Source organism: Dissoconium aciculare (assembly GCF_010015565.1).
Source record: "Dissoconium aciculare CBS 342.82 unplaced genomic scaffold K489scaffold_13, whole genome shotgun sequence".
NCBI lineage: Eukaryota > Fungi > Ascomycota > Dothideomycetes > Mycosphaerellales > Dissoconiaceae > Dissoconium > Dissoconium aciculare.
The window spans coordinates 17,516-37,933 of record NW_022984963.1 but is presented as its reverse complement, the minus strand read 5'-3'; the positions used below and the strand labels follow the sequence as shown (position 1 = coordinate 37,933).

Genomic DNA, 20,418 nt, shown 5'->3' with positions numbered 1-20,418 from the left:
TGCCAGCGAGGGCCTGAGGCAGGTGTGTCCACGCCGATGAAGATCACGTGTCCTCAGCGGGATCCAAGGGGGCTCAAGGGAACTGCTGCTGCTTCTAATAATAAAATAATGCCTATGATCTGATCGGAATACTGGGCGCATGCAGTAATAAGGGCCCTGGGGCATTGGTTTTTGTCAGGGCTGAAGTCCAACAGCTGGCCTATTCTAATAACCTTTAACAAGCCTATTGCGTGCCACTTCTACAGAACAGAACTGTATTGCAGGGACGCGCGCATCAGATCCTATGCTCTGATTGATTCCATGCTGTCTTGCTTAGGCCGCATCATCGAACGAATTCGCCAACGCTGAGCATCACTGGACACTCTCACCATTGCATGCTCCGGCCAACGCAACTGTGAGCAATTCGGCTTGTCGCCGTGCGCCATTCATTACAGCTCTCCATCTCGCGTCTTTGACCCTCGAGCTCTTCTCACACCGTCATCTCCAATTACGTCGGATCATATATTGCACGATGGCGCCCAAATCCAGATTTACCAGGCTTGATGCCTTCACAAAGACCGTCGAGGACGCCAGGATCCGCACCACCAGCGGCGGAGTTGTCACGCTCGTTTCTTTCGTGGTCATACTATTCCTTGTATGGGGCGAATGGGTGGACTATCGCAAGATCGTGGTACATCCAGAGTTGATCGTCGACAAGGGTCGTGGCGAGAAGATGGAGATTCACATGAACATAACCTTCCCAAGGATACCCTGCGAATTGCTGACGCTGGATGTGATGGATGTCAGTGGAGAGATCCAGGCTGGTGTTATGAGTGGCATTAACAAAGTCCGACTAAGGTCAGAAGCAGAGGGCGGAGGTGAGATCGACAGCAAGCCTCTCAACCTGCATCCAAACGACCCAGTTCCACACCTCGCCCCGGACTACTGTGGAGGATGTTATGGTGCTCCTGCACCTCCCAATACCGCGAAGCCGGGATGCTGCAATACGTGTGCCGAAGTGCGGGAAGCCTATGCAAGCGTCTCGTGGTCGTTCGGAAGAGGAGAAAATGTGGAGCAGTGTGAGCGGGAGCATTATGCAGAACAACTGGACATACAAAGAAAAGAGGGATGCAGAATCGAAGGTGGCATTCGCGTGAACAAGGTCGTAGGAAATTTCCACTTCGCGCCGGGAAAGAGCTTCAGTAATGGTATGATGCACACGCATGATCTACAAAATTACCAGGAAATCTCTGGTGATACCGTCCACACTTTCACCCACAAGATCCACCATTTGCGTTTTGGCCCGGAGTTGCCAGATGAAGTAGTCAAGCGAGTGGGCAAGAAGGGAATGGCATGGTCGAACCATCATCTCAACCCCCTCGACGACACAAAACAAGAGACCAACGAAAATCTGTACAACTACATGTACTTCGTAAAGGTCGTCTCCACTGCGTACCTACCATTGGGCTGGGAGCGGACAAACACCGTTCTCGATATTCCTCATGAGCTGATCGAGCTCGGTGGATACGGCAAGAGCGAGTCTGGGAGCCTCGAGACACACCAGTACTCCGTTACATCGCACAAGCGATCTCTCATGGGAGGTGACGCCGGCCGAGAAGGTCACAAAGAGCGTCTCCACGCCTACGGCGGCATTCCAGGCGTGTTCTTCTCTTACGTAAGTTTGCTTCTGGTGCACTTCCTGTCGTCTTCGTCGAAACAAAGCACTGACTCGTTCGTAGGACATTTCGCCCATGAAAGTGATCAATCGCGAATCGCGAGCCAAAACTTTCACTGGATTCTTGGTGGGTGTTTGTGCTGTTGTCGGTGGTACTCTGACGGTTGCGGCAGCTGTAGATCGCGCATTGTACGAGGGTGTACAGCGCGTAAACAAGATGCACTCGAATTAGAAAGTCGTACAAATCAAATGCTTTTATGTTCAAATCTGCAGATGCGTGCTCTATGTACTGGAGCTCTGCGCCATCAAGGTTACGGCGCCCAGCATATTTGAGAAGTCTATCGAAGCGCTCGTCAAGCGAGCGACGTAATGTGCCATTAAGGTGAAAAGAGGGCGGGTGACCCAAAAATCGAATGAACGATCGACACCGAACGGACGGCATCCACCTGCAGGAAAGGTCATTTGATCATCTCCGTGGACAAGGCCGTCGATGCGAGGTGTTGTAGTTGTGACGCCAAAATCTAAGCCGCTCGTACTCCTACTTCGCTTGCTACAGCATGACACAACTCAACGTTGACACCCGCTCCTGACAGCACGTCAATCCACATCCTTTGAGTATCGCTCAAACGATCGTTCTCGCTTTTGACTTCAGAGAACATGACTTCGCCCGGAATACCATCGGTATTGTTCCGCCAAAGAAAAAGATCAGGTACACCTCCACCGCGCTGCGCATATTCTTGAGACATGACTTTCATGACCGTGCTCAAAGCAGCAGGTGGGAAGCAGGCAGCTATCTCGAGGAGATCGTCGAGCGCGTACGACCAGTCCAGACCTACGACGCACGTCTGCCTTTCGTGATGTTCGTCCCAGACCCCGCGAATAAGCGAGCCAGCGGACCCATTGCTGATTTCGTTCAGACGCAAGTTGACTTCTGAAATGCGCGAGGGATAGAAGGCGTCGGTGTGCAAGTCGAGTGGACAAGTTTGGAAGGGCGTTTGAAAAATGTTTGGAATATAGAGAAAGAGGACGTCGTAGAAGAGGTAGGCGAACAGCGTACGCAGGATTCGTCCTTCGCTGTGGTAGCCTTTCCAGCCAAGTGCACGATATGACGAAAGACACATCTCTTCGACGCTACATTCGCCCTCGACTTCGGTCTTGGATTCTTCGCCGGATTCTTCTTCAGGCTTTACTAGCGCCGGATCAAGCCAAATAGTTTTTGCACCGCGCCTGTCAGATTTGATGTTTTGATCACTACTGCGGCGCCTTATCAACGATGGTGGCCGCTCGATACGGATTCCTTCGAATGTTCGTTCTGCTGGCTTCGCGAGGCTGACGTGGGAGAAATCATGCTGCTGCCTCTTTGCTACTTTGAGAGATTTCTCGAGTTTGATTGTCCGCTTCTGAAGGTCACGGTGGAAAATGAGATGCGTGAGCTGATCCTGCAGGCCGTCCTCGCACGTTTGGAGCGCTACTCTCTTCCAATGCTTCTTTTGAGCATCTTCGTTCGAACAACTTGCTGGAGATGCTGAATGAAGGTACATGTAGTGCTCCTCAAGCAGAGCCTTTCGCTGATACCAGTCTCCGCGTCGTGAAGTATGGAAGAGGCGCTGCTCAAGAAGCTCACAGAGCAGGGCATGTTCGCGCTTATGATCTTTGAATTTGCCCATCACAAAAGCTGCTTTGTGAACGATCCTTGTGTAAACCCAAGCTGGGGAAAGGCGGCGCAAGTAGGCGCCCTCCCCGGTGCTGTAGAGGCTGTCCTCCTTGGTCTGCTCCTCTGCCAAAAGTAATTTCCAGCGGGGATAGACATCGTCGTAAATCTCCAAGACAGTACTGAGTGTGTCTTTCGTTGGGGTTCCATTAAATTCAAGAACATTGTCTACCCTATACTGGGTCCGAATCGCTGCTTCGAACTCTAGTAAGTACGAGCGAGAGGCGAAAATGTTCGCAGATCGTGAGACTATGTACTCAGGAAAGTTCCACCGCGCGATACGCGCCAGGATGATCGTCGTGAGAGACTTTTCGGTCCATTCCGTAGATCGATAAAACACGAGGTGAACCCGTTCAAAGAGTTTCAAGGCTGGCATCGCGAGACGTATACATGGGCCTGTCTCTGCCAATATTTTGCCGATGAAGTGAGAATCACGATTCTCCAGCCTACTTGGAGTGGCTTCGCGACTGTATTCACTCTCTTGATCCGTGTCAATTGACAAATTTGACTCTTCGGTCTCTGAGCGCTTCAAGGACGAAAAGCCGAGACCAGCTTGTTTCACGCTCGTTCTTCTGAATGCAGAGAGAAGTTCTCTCTTGTTTTTCCCTTGCACCTTGACATCTTTGGCCAAATTCTTGAGCTCGTCCAGGAGCAGCAGGGACGACGCTTCCTCTAAAGTCTGAATCCTATCCTGGGATCTGTCTGCGAATGCGAAACTCTCGCCCAAAGATGTGTCTTCGGGAGGCTCCAGCTCACCCGGATTCGACTGTGTCGTAGATGAACAATTTGGCAATGAGACCTCCCTCTGCAAATCATCTATTGCCTTGCTGAGGTCGGCAACGTCGCTGTGATAACCAAGGCGACTGATACGATGCCAACTCGCAGTTTTCCGCAGGAAAAGTCGAACGTATAGATATTGGGCTTCGTACGACAGCTCGCGCCATTCTGTGAACACTCTGTGCTCTGCAGTATCGAAGAGATGGCTCTCTTCCTCCAAGACAGTATCGAGAGCCAGATTGAAGGCGTCCACATATATCGAGCTTTTGCCTCGAACCCACCTACGCTCATCCAGTCGGGTCTGAGGGTCTGTCTCTGCTACCTCCGCGGCTCGTGATAGCTCGTATGCTTCTATCGCTTCAGCATCAGTCTGGATTGGTGGAAGGGCCGTCTCGAGGTTTGTCCGTGTAGGCACAGATTCCGTCTTGACGACATCAACGGAGCCCTCGTCGTCAGAGTCGGCAACCACCTTCCGTGGAGTTCTAGTCTTGCTGGGAGACGATTTGGTCGAGCCATCGCCGGCGGCATCACGTTTCACACGCTTGGCAGGTGGCGTGCTGAATTCACCTTGCTCTTCGTAGGAGAAGTTCGTAGTCTTTGGATGCGGGATTTTTGTACCGCACATAGAATTATGCTTAGACGTGCTACTAGGCTGCAACATCGTCAAGACGACAAGCAAGCCATGATGGATTCATCGATATCGAGGAACAAGTCATTCCTCCATCATACGATCGCCGGTCTGGCTTAGGGTATAGTATTCGGACGCCATGACGTACGCACAGTTGCTTTGGAAGACACGAAGGAGACACGGCATCCCGTGACCAAACCCGTTTGTACATGGCATCCAGACAGAACGAGGCAGCAACGCCCCCACCCGCAGAAACCCTCACTGACACACACGAAGTGCACAGCGTGATTGATGGGCTCACAGGTTCATTCTGGCTGCGGCGAAATCGTACAGTGAGGTGTGTTCACCTGGGCACCCACAGATTCCTAGCAGATCACCTCCGTTCGGTAAAGCTAGCTATCAGAACGGAAGGTGTTCATGTCCGTAACCACATAAGTGCAGCTCTGAGCTTTACATACAGTCCTCGGCCAACGCGGCTGATAGAGACACCACGCCCGCGTGTGTATTGCAGGTACAATGTGGGGAAAGCTTCGCCTGGGTCCGTTCCCAAACGACGCCAATGTCGTGCTGTATACAGCTTCGGTCCTGGTGTCCGTGGATCATGGATCAGCTGACGATTGCTGGCTCGACCATTCTGCAGGCCCTTGAGCATCACCATTCCTTGTCATCACATAAATCTGTATTCAATCTCTCAAAAGACATTCATCGATCGTACTGAGCTGCCTCGTGATCTTCTTGATCATATCCTTTTCATCACTGTTTTCTTCCTCGCATTAGCTTGTATTGCTCGAGAGGCAGTGGTCATCTTTATCTCTTCCGACGTTCCACATCTGACCTACGACGATGGGCGGAGATAACAAGCCAAACTCGCAAAGAGCTGGGACTGACTATCCACAGTTGGCAACTCGACCGAAAGGGAAACAGATTTCCGATATCTATCGCAACCGCCTCGGACAGTTCGTTGACAATGGTCAATATAAAGAACAAGGCCTTTTGGCCAAACTCGACGACGAGCGGGTCTCTGGCGAGCCGCATGTGAAGATTTCCGTCTGGAGTGCACCAGAGCTAACTCGACCAACCTTTCAAGAAGCCACCAAGCAAGGAAATAAGTATCGAGCAACTTCCAAAGGCGCTTCGTTCGGACCAAGTTGGAGTACGCACTGGTTCAAAGTCTTGTTCACAATTCCCTCAAGCTGGTCGTCGAAGCCACTGATAGAGCTGCACTGGGATGCCAACAACGAAGGAATGGTGTGGACCTCTGATGGCAAGCCATTGCAAGGTTTAACTGGTGGTGGGGAACGGGTAGAGTGGATCATCCCAAAGGAATTCCGAAAATATGGTGAGACGCAGACCATATATATCGAGATGGCATGCAATGGCATGTTCGGAAATGCTCCAGGTGGCGACTCAATCCAGCCACCATCGCCGGACAAATACTTTCAGTTGTCGGAGGCCGATCTCGTCAGCGTGAACGAGGACGCCCGAGCACTTCGCTACGACTTCTGGATTATAGGCGATGCTGCACGGGAATTCCCAACCGATGGCTGGGAGCAACACAGGGCATTACAAATCTGTAACGAAATCATGGATTGCTTCATTGCTGGGGATGGCTCAAACGCAAGCATCAAAGAGTGCAGAAAAATTGCCAAAGGCTACCTGGGAAGTGACGTCGATAGTGCGAAGGTATACGATAACGACAAGCCGGCACTGGTCAACGGTATTGGTCATTGTCACATCGATACCTGCTGGTTATGGCCGTGGGCGGAGACTAGACGCAAGGTCGCTCGGAGCTGGTCCACCCAGTGCAATCTGCTGGACAGATATCCAGAGCATCGATTCTGCGCTTCACAGGCTCAACAGTACAAATGGCTCGAAGAGCTTTATCCCTATGCCTTTGATCGCGTCAAGTCACATGTCAAGGATGGCAGATTCCAGCCTATTGGAGGAAGTTGGGTAGAACATGACACCAATATGCCATCTGGCGAATCTCTTGTCAGGCAATTTCTCTATGGTCAGCGCTACTTCGAATCTCGCTTCGGCGAGAGATGTCGGACATTCTGGCTGCCAGACACCTTTGGCTATTCTTCACAGCTTCCACAAATCTGCAGGTTGGCAGGCATGAACCGCTTCTTCACCCAAAAGTTGAGCTGGAACAACATCAACAATTTCCCCCATACCACATTCAATTGGGTGTCGCTCGATGGCAGTCAGGTCATTTGTCATATGGCTCCTTCCGAAACATACACGGCTGAGGCTCATTTTGGAGATGTGAAGAGATCTGTGACACAGCATAAGAGTATGGATCAGGACGCGACATCACTCCTTGTGTTTGGCAAGGGTGATGGTGGAGGAGGGCCGACGTGGGGTCATATTGAGAAGCTCCGAAGATGCCGCGGTATCAGCGACAAGATTGGGCTACTGCCGCGCGTCAGCATGGGTGGTAGTGTCGAGGACTTCTTCGATCGTCTGGAGGAGCGCGCTGCCACCGGCAAGACGGAGTTTGTGACCTGGTACGGTGAGCTTTATTTCGAGCTCCACCGAGGTACTTATACCACGCAGGCCAACAACAAGCGGAACAATCGCAAATCTGAAGTGCTCCTTTACGACATCGAGTATCTCGCGACTTTGGCCTCCATCGAGGGCAAATCGAGTTACACGTACCCCAAGAAGGAGATTGATTTCATGTGGGAGAGCGTGCTGCTTTGCCAATTTCATGACTGCCTGCCCGGTTCCAGCATTGAGATGTGCTATGATGATTCGGACGAGCTCTACGCCAAGGTCTTCGAGACAGGCGGCAAGGTACTGAAAGATGCCTTGCACGCGCTCGGATTCACAGATGATGATACTACCACCCCAATTGCCTTGAATACCTTGGGCTGGCAACGGGATGAGCTACCCACTTACATCGATAGCACAGGATCGGTGAGCTTCGCGAATCACACCGTCGGACAGCCAGCGGATGCACGCCAGATCAGTGTCACTCGTGATCAAGTCCGCGTTGCAGAGCAAGAAAATGGCGTGTTTGTGCTTGACAACGCAAAGCTTACAGTCAAAGTGGTTGACGGAGCGATTGTTTCGCTATTCGACAAGAAGGCTGGACGCGAAAGTGTGCCAAAGGGAAAGAAGTCAAATCAGTTCGTCATATTTGACGATAAGCCACTGTACTGGCAGGCCTGGGACGTTGAGGTGTTTCATCTTGAGTCTCGCAAAGAGCTACAGGCCTCATCAAAGACGACCATCACATCCGATTCGTCGTTCCATGCCGCAGTGACAACAACTACCAAAATCTCGGACAAATCCTGGATCAAATCGAGCATTTCGCTCAGCAAGGATAGCTCGTATGTCGAAGTTCAAGCCGAGGTAGAATGGCACGAGACGATGAAATTCCTCAAGGTTGAGTTCCCGACCAACATCGTGAACACCGAGGCCTCGTACGAGACCCAGTATGGCATTGTACGTCGACCCACCCACTACAATACTTCCTGGGATATGGCCAAATTTGAAGTGTGCTGCCACAAGTGGGCCGACCTATCGGAAAATGGATACGGCGTCAGTGTGCTTAACGAAAGCAAATATGGGTTCGCCACGTGCGGTAGCCTGATGCGTCTGTCTCTACTTCGTGCGCCCAAGGCCCCGGATGCGCACGCCGACATGGGTCGACACAACATACGCTGGGCCATTCTGCCGCATGAAGGAGCTCTGTCCTCGACGACGGTGCGCGCGGGCTACAATTTCAATCACCCGATGACCGTTCACCATCACCCAACACCAGGAGTCTTAACAAACCTCATGGCCGCCTTCAAGCTACTGGAGACGAGCAATCCTAGTCTAGTAGTGGATTGCATCAAGCGTGCCGAGGACGATGCCGACGCCAGCAATGGATGGCTTCCTGCCAGGGCGAATGCGAAATCCGCCGATCGCCACGTCATCTTGCGGACGTACGATAGTTTAGGTGGCACGAGTCGTGGCACGATCGGGTTCGGACCCGTCAAGGTCGCGAAGGCTTGGAAATGCAACGTCCTGGAAGACGATTTGGAAGAGTTGAAGCTTGGCAAGGACGGGTTGGACATCGAACTGCGCGCGTTTGAGATCGCGACCTTCAAATTACTGCTGGCCTGATGTGGTTCGGATGGATCATTGGTTGACGACGTGACGAGAAAGCACGGAATTGCGTGTATGGCTGTATATTTACCTTTTGCCAGAATGATGTATGGATGTTGTGAGTCTCGCATATGGACATGTGGCCGCGGCTGAAGAACTGTGGCCCCTATCGAGTGTACGCCTGTGAGCCATGAATTGACGCAAATAGTGTTCTGCTGCGTCAATCTAATTGCATCCTGAGGTAGATGTATCTACGCATCAGCCTTCACACTTGACAGAGGCTTCAGCACGGACAGGCCGCAAGCTGAAAGTGAAAGTTTGGTTTTGGCGCCACAGCTTCGTTTCAAGGCAAGCCTTCATTCTGCATTTACCTGCAAGTCGTATGCACATCTTCAAGTCATTCTCTCATAGCATCGGTAATCCATCAAGACCCGCCGCTTTTGTTCCCAAATACATTTGCGCCCTGCTCCGATAAAAAATGTGAACCCGCCGTTGATTGGCCACGACGCATGTTGAGCGTGTTGGCTTGCTCGCTGTTGACGCCAAAGGCACGGAACTTCCCACCGAGTATTTCTCCCGAGTATCACAACTTTGAAGTTAGAAGTCCTGTCGATGACAAATGTGTCCCTCAAACTATACGCCTCTCTCCCTCTCTCTCACCCTCTCTCACTCAACCATTGCTGGCTGCATCCTTGTGTGAAACAACTTTGCGACTCTTTCCCGGAAGCGACCACCACTGAATATATCGAGGGTTGTTCACATCTTGGTTGTTGAGGAGAACCAAAGTCGGCTTTATCTGGTGCAAAAGCTGCGATCGTGAGCCAGGATGAGAGGCGTGCTACATCGAGGCACTGGTCGTTCGTCCTCGTGTCGATATCGCCATCACTGAGCCGACTCGCCGGCCATGGGTCGCTTGAAAAGAAGAATGTGCGGTTCGGGCTCATGGACTTCGTAATGCTCCCATCCGAGACTCTGCGTGTCAAAATGTCAACCTCAGCTCTTCGCAGATACCATAACATGCTCCTCTTCAAATATAGGGCGCCGATCAACACCCACCTGTGTAATCCCCAGCCCACGCCACTCGTCTTCCCACAAGAGCTTTAACGTGCCCCGGCTTCCGTCAAAATAATCCTTGGGAATCGCCTTGAGCATCTGTTTGGGCAATTGGACGTGTCGGTACTCGAACAAATCGTCATTATACCTAGAGAGCCCCAGATCAGCATTTGTCTACGTGATCACGTTTGATCTATTCCGCGCGCTGTGCCATGGGTCTGGTGTTTACCGTGATGAGTAGTGAATCGCTTCAACGAAGTCCGCCAGCTTCTCCCGTTCTGCTTCGCTCAGTAGACGAGGCTTCTTGTTTCGACGGGTAGGATCGATATCCATGGCTGTGGTTGAAAAGGAAGGTATATGGACACTAGGCTCTTTCTGTGTGTGTGTGTGCGTGTGTGTGCTTCGTGACCAACCGCACTGGAGACCAAAAATGATTCTGGATGTGTCGAATCGACTGCGTTGACCGCACCAATTGTGAAAGCCGACCGTGCACCAATGTGACAGTCGATCGAACAGCTGGCTTTGTGGACGACGAGATGTATCTGCCGAGAAGTAGGCAAGTTGGCTCGTCAATATCCCGTGAACCGTTCGAATGAACCGGTGCGATTTGTCGGCTTTATTGACACCGCCGCGGGGCCAAATTGATTGAGGTGCCTGAGGCTGGCAGCAGGGATTGGAGGCGGGGCAGTGACGAACAGTTCGGAATGGCGGCTGTAGTGGCCGTAGTGTCCTATATCAAAGGCAGGCTTACAGTAGTATACTGCGTCGCAGTAGAAAACGAGATGATATTAAGTGAAGGGGTCCGGCTAGGGAAACTGCAGATGGTGTGTTATATTTTTGCGTTCCAAACCCAAAGACCATTTGTTTGTAATCGTGTTTTCGGGAAGCACGCGAGCGGTAAACACAGAACCATCACAGGGCTGTCCGCGTTCGGGCCGCTCGTCCACTCTTCCGGCCGGCACATGGTGATCGGTATGTACAATCCCACGAGTCCCTGGATCAAAGCCTCGGGTCCTTGGTTGTATACGAATTCCCAGGTATGGACGAACCGGGCGGAGCACTGTTCTGTAGATCGCAGAAGTCCTGCTACGGTAAGGTTTCCGCCTTGAGAAAATACAGCAATCACTCCAAAATTTGGACGACATGGCAAATATGTCCTAAGGTGCACTCACAAGACACCTGCACTTTGCTGCTTGCTGAACCGTATTCCGAGCGCGAGGGACGATACCAATATTTGAAGCTAGGCACGCTTTGAAAATAAGAAATGTATGTGTCCAGCCCCCTGGTGGGATGTGCTTCTCGGTTCGCCTTCTTTGTGTGTTCTGTGATTTGCGAAGCTTGCCTATGTTTTGCGGACAAGACACTAGATCTGCGATACGTATCACACCTTGGAGGCACTCCATCGCTCCTGACTTGAACACATTGGACCAGTTGGCGATGACGACGCAGAGTGGAGCAGAGAGACTGGGCAACAGCATCCAATAAATAATTTGACACTGACCTTAATTGTTGACTAACGAAAGAGGTAGCGCCCGCGGAAATTGGATACCCACCTGGCCAGACTCATCATGCAAGACAGCCTGACGTATGTCCATGTTACACATCGATGCGCGGTTTCGTCGTCGCTGCGAGCGACGACATGCCCAGGATGGCGCCGTGTAAAACCCAGGTCCTGCGGGATCGCATGTCAGAAGTGACATTGAACACGCGTCAAACAGCCCTGGAGCGCATAGGCAATCCATGCACGTGCGATCGACATGAAGCGTCACTATGCAACCACTAGTCCGAAAGAGGTGCTTCGCGATGGCCTAGAGCCAACCGTTTCCTTCAACGCGGAAACGCGCCCCTGCGCGACGATTTGCGAGATTATTCCTTTTTGCTCGCTGTAGCTCGCCCTCACCTCCTCCCATCATTCCGGGTTGCATTGGCTATCAGGCGATTCCAGAAAACATCTCGAGGTCGCATACTCTAGAATAGCGACAATGCAGGCAAATCAATACCCACAGCCTGCCTACGGAGGCGGGCAGCAGCCATACAATGCCTCTGCGCCGCCGCCAAACTACGGCCAGAATTATGGCAACAATGCCGACTATTACAATGGCAACAACACAGAGTTCAACAACAATCCTAACAATAATGCCGCGCCGCCTCAGAACTATGGAGCACCTCCTCAGAATTATGGAGCGCCTCCTCAGCCGAACGCCGACGGGAAGCAGGACTTCTCACAGGCCTTCCAGATCGCGAAGCCGCGATTCAATGACCTCTGGGCCGGTATCCTTCTCATACTCACATTCCTGGGCTTCACGGCCGTTAGCATCTACTGCATCACGGGCTATGGCCGCGGACAGGCGTCGACCTCGCGCGACACCTTCGGCAACAACAGTCGCTTTGGTTTGACCCGAAACACGATCGGTCTGTTTGGCTACACCTTGGTGGTCGCCGTGGTCCTCAGTGCCATCTACTTCGCCGTCGCGCGCATGTTCACCAAGCAAGTGATCTGGATCTCCGGAATTCTCAACATCCTCGCCGCGTTGGCGTCGGCTGGCTATCTCTTCTATGCCAGAGCCTGGGCAGCTGCGGTGATCGCGCTCCTCATCGCCATTTTCACCATCATCTGCTTCATCAGCTGGATTCCCAGGATTCCCTTCAGTGTGCTCATGTTCCAGACCGTGGTCGATGTGTCGAAGCGCTACCGCTCTGTGTACATTGTGTCTGCGCTCGGAGGCATTGTCATGGCTCTGTACGGCGCCTGGTTTGCGGCAACGCTCATGGCCGTCTACGCCCGCTTCGAGCCGAGCAACCCCGGTGGGAGGAGCGGACCGAACGAGAACCGTGGCTATGGCGCCATTGCTGGTCTCTTTGTCTTTGTAACTTTCGCCGGCTACTGGATCTCGGAGTGGTTGAAGAACACCATCCACGTCACCATCTCTGGCGTTTACGGCAGCTGGTAAGTTGACCGTACAGTACAATGCCCGATATATCACTTGCTGACATGCTTCACACAGGTACTTCAATCCTGAGAACCCTCCTAAGGGAGCCGCTCGTGGCGCTGCTCGGCGTGCTCTCACCTACAGCTTCGGTTCCATCGCCATGGGTAGTCTTGTCATTGCCATTCTTGATTTCCTCCGTCTGCTCTGCTCCATCGCCCGCCAGAATGAAGGTGGCAGTGGTAACTTTGCTGCCGACTGTGCGCTGTGCATTCTTGGCTGTATCCTCAGCTTGATTCAGTGGGCTGCGGAGTTCATCAACCGCTATGCCTTCAGCTACATGGCGTTGTACGGAGATGCCTACATCGCCTCGGCTAAGCAGACTTGGAAGCTCATCAAAGACCGTGGTATCGATGCTTTGATCAACGAGTGCCTCATCAACCCTGTCTTGTCTCTGGGCTCTACTTTCGTTGGTGTCTGCTCGGCTTTCTTCGCTTACCTTTACTTGGCCTATACCAATCCGGCGTACAACACCAACGGCGGGTTCACAGCCGTCATTCTTCTCTACGCTTTCCTCATCGGCACGCAAGTATGCGCTTGTGTCATCGTGCCACTAACTAGCGGAATCGACACCTTCTTTGTGGCTGCTTCGTGGGATCCGGAGACGTTGATGAGGAAGCACGGAGATCTGTACGGACGCATGGTGCAAGTATACCCGCACGTAAGTCAATTCCCAGCCATTTTGATGGGATTCCTCAGATAGTCCATACACAGGATATTCACTAACGAGTAAAACAGGTCCAACAAGCTATCCACGCTTGAAAGAGCATTTCTGTCGCCTTTTGTGACGTGCAGTCATTCTGACCCGTCGTTTGAAATGCATCCGCATCCTCGGAAAGAACATCGCCCTGCAGTCGTTATCGATGGACGTAATCGGGATGTCTGTCAAAGAAAACCCCATATCGAAAAGTAACGAGCTGCTCTGAAAGTGTTTTGAGCTCGAGTCTTAATAGTAATTCATAGTGCAATCCAATCATCATTGATCGAAATGTGGTTCATGACGAACGGCGCCATGATCGGCAAACTGCGATCGTCGGGTAGTGAGTTAATGAGATCTGGTGGCACTGCACGTGTTTGTGGGTCGATCTCAGATCTCCACATGCCCAGCACATCATGCCACAACATGCCATGGTCGTCCTCTGGGATAAACTTGAATCGGTCCGAAAGTCGAGCACTCGAGACGCAACACTCGCAACACTGCAGGGCCGCCTGACGCACGTGACACCGCTGGGCATATTGTTTGCCCTCAGTAGATTCCTATGCACTGCCTGCCCATGTTTGAGCACTATTCGACAGCCAACTAGATGCTCCCCTCCAGTGGTTCGTAGATCGCGGTCTGGGTCAGTTGCGCTACACACAAGTATATATGAAGTGCGGAGAATGAGACCCATTCGTAGCGTGTTATGATGTGTTCCAGACTGGAGAAAACGATCATCTCATGGAATAAACAGGTTCAAAGTCGACCCTTTTCGTGGATGGGCAGGATCTCTCGTGATCGTGTTCATTCCTGTGATACATTCCATGTGTGCAGGTGTGAAGAATTTTTGGCTCGTCAGCCAGAAACGCACGTTGTCTGTTGACAGGCTTCCATCTGACGAGGCTGCATTTTCCATTCCTCGGGTGAGAGACAGGGTCACCATACATGGACGTCAACGCCTACAATAAGCTAAGACGTTGAGCTGTCTCCACTTGGTGGAGAGTACTTGTGGGCCATCTCCGTCGTCGGTGACCTTCATAGACACGAGGTTTCAGGGCGAGCCGTCGTGAATCCGACTAGTTGCCGAGCATTTGCTCTTCGGGCTTCATCGCAGACCGAACCGAGACGGTGAAGCCTCAAGCGACACCAGAAGGACTGGCTCTGCGAGGTTTTGTTTGGTAGAATGCGCTTTGTGAATGGGCGTGCAACAGGAAAGGCATGTGATTGATCGAAAGGTTTCGCTTTCGGGGCATCTGGGCAGTGCAAAGATGCTGCAACGAATAATTTAGTGCACATCATCGGCGAGTCTCTGTGGACAATCGAGACGACCGGAAACAGAATCTACACATTCGGGTAGAGGAAGCCCCATGTGGAGCCGTGACCACCTGGGCAGCGCTGGGAGTGCGTGAAATACATTGAGAGTACCTGCCCAGAAACTTGCACGTCAGCCTATAGTCGTCATGGGTCTCGTGGTCGGGATCCGCTTTGGTCTCGGGTGGTGGTAATTTGACCATGCCGAGTGGCTCTCTCGTCTCCGGTTTCTGCCGCACATGGTTTAACCGCCGGCCTCGACAGCACCTAGATTGGAGACCCGACCGACATTGGCCAGCTATGATCGACACGGATTGTGGACGAGACAATCTCACGATACCATGAAGCCGAGGTGTGCAGAGTACATGTTCACACTTTGTTCGGGTCATTCAGGGCTTGAGCACCGAACGAGGCATGCAGGCGCGCAGAACCTTGAACATTTGAAATGAGGCATCGTGACATGGGGAAGTCCAATGGGGTTTAAGAGCAGAAGTGCGACCAAGCAAAGGCCACAGCGTTGAAAGCTAGTGAAGCGTTTCGCAGGCGCTGTTACGGGAGACGATTGGACAAAATACTACGCGCTCAGTGGAGTTGTGAAGAGCGACGGGAACATCTTCTGGATGAATGGCGACCAACTTCGCGGTATTATCATGTGCTGACTGTGCTTCACATATGGAACACAATGCACTTGAAATTGATACTGTTCGCAACATCGTCGCTGGAAGACATCTGCGTCATGTGCGAATGAGATTCGAAGAGGTACCATTTCTGTGCGAGAGCGCGAAATTGTGCATCGTGACGTTTCCTCGGCAAGTGGGGGAATCTCTCGCGGGGCGGACATCAGCGGCGCTCCACCATAATCAATGGTAACAATGAAATGATAGAAACCTAGCTGGTCAGTAACGATTGCGCGACACATGGATCATCTGGCTTGTGACAGTTGATTTCTGGCATTGCTGCTGGGTATTACACACACACTCACGCGCGCGTGATTGCCTTCGGTACCATTTCTCGGCCATATTCATCAGATTGTGGCCTGTCTAGAGACCAGTATTGGGTCATGCACCAATGAGTCTATGTATGAATGAAGCACTTCGATATGTAATTGTGCGGTGCAATTGCAAGCCATCGCCCAGGGCAGAGATGTTTTGAGAGTACTTCTCCGACAGAGGAAAAGGCCAGATAGAAAGCACGTGTTCACAGACAGATGGAAACTGTAGATCGAAACATTCAACTATGGCATATTCAGTCAGTACTAGGGCCGAGGATTACGGCCGCTGGGCCTTGTCGAGGCGCATGCAGGTGCAATTGCAGGTGCATCCTTCTCATTACTGCTCCTCTTTGTTCTCCATACGCCCTGCTCCGGGAAAACGGCCGAGCACACCTTTATAGTCGCAGGAGGACTCGGCGTCAAAGTAGCGGCGCGCCCGCTCGCGCAGGGTGAAGGTCCACGGCCCTCATATCGACAATTGGCTTTCGAGAGCCATTCCGACTTCTTCCATTTCCCAAGGTTCACATGCATCGTCGTCGTCGAATGGACCAATGCGCGCTGCGTACTCGTCGGGCCTAGGTTCGTCGCAAATACTGCCGATGTCGACGGCTCTGATGGGAGTGGACAATTCAAGTCCGTGAAACGTATATAAATGAACAAGTTTCCGTTGTGCAATGGGAATCTTGAAAGCCTGAAACAAAGACTACTCTGGCCGACGCGTTGCGCAATTGCCTGCACTGCCCTTTCCCGCACTGCCTCATTGTATCGCTTCGGACGACTTAAGAAGACCAATCAGCCGCCAAAAGATACTTCCCAGCGCCTCTTCGTTGAGACATCACCGAGTCACAAGCTCTCCAGACGACAGACATCATTGCAGCGCATCTCCGATTCGGTAAGTGACCATCTGCGATAACTAGTCACGGAGTCCAGTTCCAGTGGGAAAGATACGCGCCTTGTACCTTGTCCTGTCTGGCCCAGGCAAGCATCGAAGATAAAGTGAGATCGCTCTCGGACGGGAGCGGCTTAGTGTAATGACCGCATCATCATTGTCCGCCCGTTCACCCCTCTGCCCCTCTGCCCTGTTCTCTGCCCTGCCCTGCCCTGCCCACTTCTCAGAATATGCTAGCAGCCTCGAGGAAAGGTTACATACAGTACACGGGCGGACGGGCTTTGCCAGTCGGGCATGTGCGTACAACAGCGAAAAAGCCACTCCTCTCCACCCGATGCTGGGCCAAACGACTGCGATGCGCTCATCATCACTCACTGCCTCCACCACCATTCCCACCATTCCAACCATGACCAATGCTTGCGTTGTGGTACCTTCTGTACTGTCCCATGGATGAGAATGATGGTTGACTGACCTCCGCATGACTGTCACAGACATCGCTTATCCGCCTGCACGTGAATCTAGCGAAATACACCCTTTTCGAGCAGGTTCCACCCAGGCACAACTCACCAACGGGCAGAGAGGCAGACAGATCTCCACCAGGTACCACTACCTTGTTGCAGAGCTGCTCTCTCAGAACTTGCGCAGCCAAAATTCTCCCCATCGGCGACATATTTGACCCGATCCAAATATACGAAGTGCGAGGCAGTATCCCATCATCTGTCCATCATTATTCAGATCATTGCTACATCGTGTGGCATCATCCACGTACGTATTCCCATTGTCAAAAGGTGCAGTACGTATGCGGGCATGTACTAAGTGGTCCCGATCAGCGCGCTTCCCCAAACCAATCCAATAGGTCACACCTGACGCGCTAGCTTAGGCTAAGCTCGCTCCTGCCCGGCCACACTGCGAAGGCAACGACGACATCCTGCAGCATCATCATTCACTCACTAAGTCAGGTAAGAACCCGATTCATGCCCGCGCTAGCCCTTGCCCATGGCATGGCATGGCAGTCGCGTTTCGCCGACGTATCTGCTACGTTTCTCGCCTAGCATCATCGTCGGCGCTGAATACATAAATGACTGACACCCCTCTCGAATGGACATTTCTGTTTCCCAACTAGACATTCGGGCTTTCTTCTCCTCCCTCTTTCGTCACTCCTCACCTCAACCCACTACCCCTCTTCGACGCAAATCCAAATCAACCATGAAGGGCGTTCACTTTGGAGGCGGCAACATCGGCCGTGGCTTCGTCGCCGAATTCCTTCACGACTCTGGTTACGAGGTCGTTTTCATTGACGTCGTCGAGGACCTTACCTATGCCCTTCAACACACCACCGACTACACTGTCACTGAGATTGGCCCCGATGGCGAAGTGAAGCACATCATCGACAACTACCGGTGCATCAACTCGAAGCAAGACCCCCAGGCGGTCGTCGATGAGATCGCCACTGCCGACATCGTCACCTGCTCCGTCGGTCCTCGCGTCATGAAGTTCATCGCCGAGCCCATCGCCAAGGGTATCGCTGCCCGCCACGCCAACCTCAAGCCACTCGCTGTCATCGCTTGCGAGAACGCCATTGGCGCTACCGACACTCTCCGCGACTTCATTTTCACCCACCTCGCTGACGACAAGAAGAGCAAGATCGACAACCTCGCCCAGTTCGCCAACTCGGCTATTGACCGCATTGTGCCAAACCAGGGTGACAACAAGGGTCTCGACGTCAAGATTGAGAAATTCTTCGAGTGGTGTGTCGAGGTCCTTCCATTCAAGGGTTCCCCACCCCCGATCGAAGGCATCCACTTCGTCGAGGAGCTTCAACCGTACATCGAGCGCAAGCTCTTCACTGTCAACACCGGTCACGCCACTGCCGCTTACTACGGCCACCAAGCTGGCAAGACCTACATCCACGACGTTCTCGAAGACCCGAAACTCCACGCCATCGTCAAGGGTGTCCTCGCCGAGACGGCCCACCTCATCGTCAAGAAGTTCAGCCACATCTCAAAACAAGAGCAGGACGAATATGTCGAGACCATCATCAAACGTATCAGCAACCCTGTTCTCAAGGACAACGTCGAGCGTGTCGGCCGTTGCCCGCTTCGCAAGCTGAGCCGCAACGAGCGCTTCATCGGTCCCGCCGCTTACCTCGCCGAGGAAGGCGACAAGGCCGACTGCCTTCTAGGTAGCATCGAGCAGGCCTTCCGCTTCCAGGACGTCGAGGGTGACGAGGAATCGTTCGAGCTCGGCAAGATCATGCGCTCCAAGTCATCAGAAGAGATTGTCAAGGAGGTCTGCGGCCTGGAGAACTCACATAAGCTCTTCCCCAAGGTCGAGACCATCGTCAAGAAGGTCAAGGCCGACATGGGCCTATAGAGACTCTCCGAAGGTTCTAGATCTTCTTGATTTCCTTTTGCTTACACTACGGAGTTATGTGTCCTTATATTATTGTACGCATGAGAGGATAATGTTGTCATGAATTTGATGAAAGAATGGCGTTTGCAGGAGCAATGGGAAAATGAATGGGCAGCTCGTTTGAGAGCGGATCTGGTTGAATGCTGGTATATTTTACCCTTTATTGTTTTGAGACACTTCGATTACTTTGGAGCACCATCCGAGGTGAATGGCAAAGTGTTTGCTGTCCCTGATGAACGGAAACGTTTTACCTACTGAATCAATATCTTCACACTCGAAATCTCCCACTTCGAAAATCTCAGGGTCATTCATGTTGTAAATTTGCAGTGACCTACGACCATGCGCCAGGCGATGCAAGGAGGACGATGTCGATTTTCGCGTGCGTAATGCGACGATGTTCTTGCCATGTCCAACTTTCCCAAATGTCATCGTATTCTTCACGATCATGATAAGCGATTTCCGACGCATCAACCGCGAACGAAGCTGGTCACGTCGGCATGGCAGGAAAGAAGGGACAACCCCCGGCGCGGCTGACGTATTCTCGCGGACATGCCAGTCTTCCCCTCGCTTCGGAGGGTTCTCTCCACACGGAGCTGCGATTGAGTTTCGCGATGGAAACGGAACTACCGGGAATGCCAACAGCCTTGTCACCAAATGCCAAGTTTGGGACATGCAGTAAATTCATTCCGCAAAGCCCAGAACGTCATTGCGACGATGAGGTCTGTGCGACACGGTCTCGTCATCTCGGGTGTCGCAGGCGCACCGCTTGTCCGAAGTCTAGTTGCTATCGTCTCCTCCAATGCGCATCACTGCCGGATCTGAACTGTGCATCTATTTTATACTCGGTACATAATACCCTCCACGTGAACGCATTTCGGACAGAGAGTCGGATTCGTGATGGGAAAGGATAATCTCCAACAACAACAACCGCGAGATCGCAATTGAGTACCACCAACACTCATGGAACCCGTGGCATTCTGTCGGTCAAGAAAAAAATCACAGAGCTGCACAGAGTTCTAGTGCAGGTGTTGATTGAGAAGGTTCGACTTCTCCCGGCGGGTGACGTCACGGTCAGTTCCTCCTCCATGCGCTTGTCCTGTTCCTGCATCTCCCCCACAACGCGAAAATGGAGAATGGAGTTCCCGACCGATGATGAGATACGTACGAATCGGCAGCTTTCCATCGCCTCAGACACGGACAGAAGTCC

At 52.3% G+C, this 20,418-nt stretch overlaps 7 protein-coding genes across 7 annotated transcripts; 5 read left to right on the top strand and 2 right to left on the bottom strand.

Annotated features, from left to right (window-relative positions):
- The first annotated feature begins 129 nt into the window (after positions 1-129).
- On the top strand, positions 130-1,909 carry K489DRAFT_383595 (DUF1692-domain-containing protein). Its single transcript, XM_033605645.1, has 2 exons — positions 130-1,654; positions 1,719-1,909. The coding sequence occupies exons 1-2, from the start codon at positions 512-514 to the stop codon at positions 1,884-1,886; spliced, it is 1,311 nt and encodes a 436-aa protein (XP_033456402.1). The 5' UTR covers positions 130-511; the 3' UTR covers positions 1,887-1,909.
- A 266-nt stretch (positions 1,910-2,175) lies between these two features.
- Positions 2,176-4,839, bottom strand: K489DRAFT_362712 (uncharacterized protein; the record flags this gene model as incomplete). The annotated part of the gene is made up of 2 exons (XM_033602668.1): positions 2,845-4,839; positions 2,176-2,808 (listed from the first exon to the last, which is right to left on the bottom strand). Exons 1-2 carry the CDS (start codon positions 4,801-4,803, stop codon positions 2,176-2,178), a joined length of 2,592 nt encoding a protein of 863 aa, XP_033456401.1. The 5' UTR covers positions 4,804-4,839.
- A 531-nt stretch (positions 4,840-5,370) lies between these two features.
- On the top strand, positions 5,371-9,115 carry K489DRAFT_383593 (glycoside hydrolase family 38 protein). Its single transcript, XM_033605644.1, has one exon. It carries the CDS (start codon positions 5,614-5,616, stop codon positions 8,887-8,889), a length of 3,276 nt encoding a protein of 1,091 aa, XP_033456400.1. The 5' UTR covers positions 5,371-5,613; the 3' UTR covers positions 8,890-9,115.
- A 638-nt stretch (positions 9,116-9,753) lies between these two features.
- K489DRAFT_412702 (CKS-domain-containing protein) lies at positions 9,754-10,257 on the bottom strand (the record flags this gene model as incomplete). The annotated part of the gene is made up of 3 exons (XM_033607960.1): positions 9,754-9,843; positions 9,928-10,072; positions 10,154-10,257. The coding sequence occupies 3 exons, from the start codon at positions 10,255-10,257 to the stop codon at positions 9,754-9,756; spliced, it is 339 nt and encodes a 112-aa protein (XP_033456399.1).
- Positions 10,258-11,825: 1,568 nt separating this feature from the next.
- On the top strand, positions 11,826-14,041 carry K489DRAFT_383590 (duf580 domain-containing protein). The gene is made up of 3 exons (XM_033605643.1): positions 11,826-12,871; positions 12,930-13,572; positions 13,650-14,041. The coding sequence occupies exons 1-3, from the start codon at positions 11,907-11,909 to the stop codon at positions 13,671-13,673; spliced, it is 1,632 nt and encodes a 543-aa protein (XP_033456398.1). The 5' UTR covers positions 11,826-11,906; the 3' UTR covers positions 13,674-14,041.
- A 2,490-nt stretch (positions 14,042-16,531) lies between these two features.
- Positions 16,532-17,776, top strand: K489DRAFT_64748 (uncharacterized protein). The gene is made up of 3 exons (XM_033608800.1): positions 16,532-16,802; positions 17,291-17,564; positions 17,630-17,776. The coding sequence occupies exons 1-3, from the start codon at positions 16,563-16,565 to the stop codon at positions 17,653-17,655; spliced, it is 540 nt and encodes a 179-aa protein (XP_033456397.1). The 5' UTR covers positions 16,532-16,562; the 3' UTR covers positions 17,656-17,776.
- A 229-nt stretch (positions 17,777-18,005) lies between these two features.
- Positions 18,006-19,172, top strand: K489DRAFT_325847 (uncharacterized protein; the record flags this gene model as incomplete). Its single annotated transcript, XM_033601858.1, has 1 exon — positions 18,006-19,172. The coding sequence occupies one exon, from the start codon at positions 18,006-18,008 to the stop codon at positions 19,170-19,172; it is 1,167 nt and encodes a 388-aa protein (XP_033456396.1).
- Between the last annotated feature and the right edge of the window lie 1,246 nt (positions 19,173-20,418).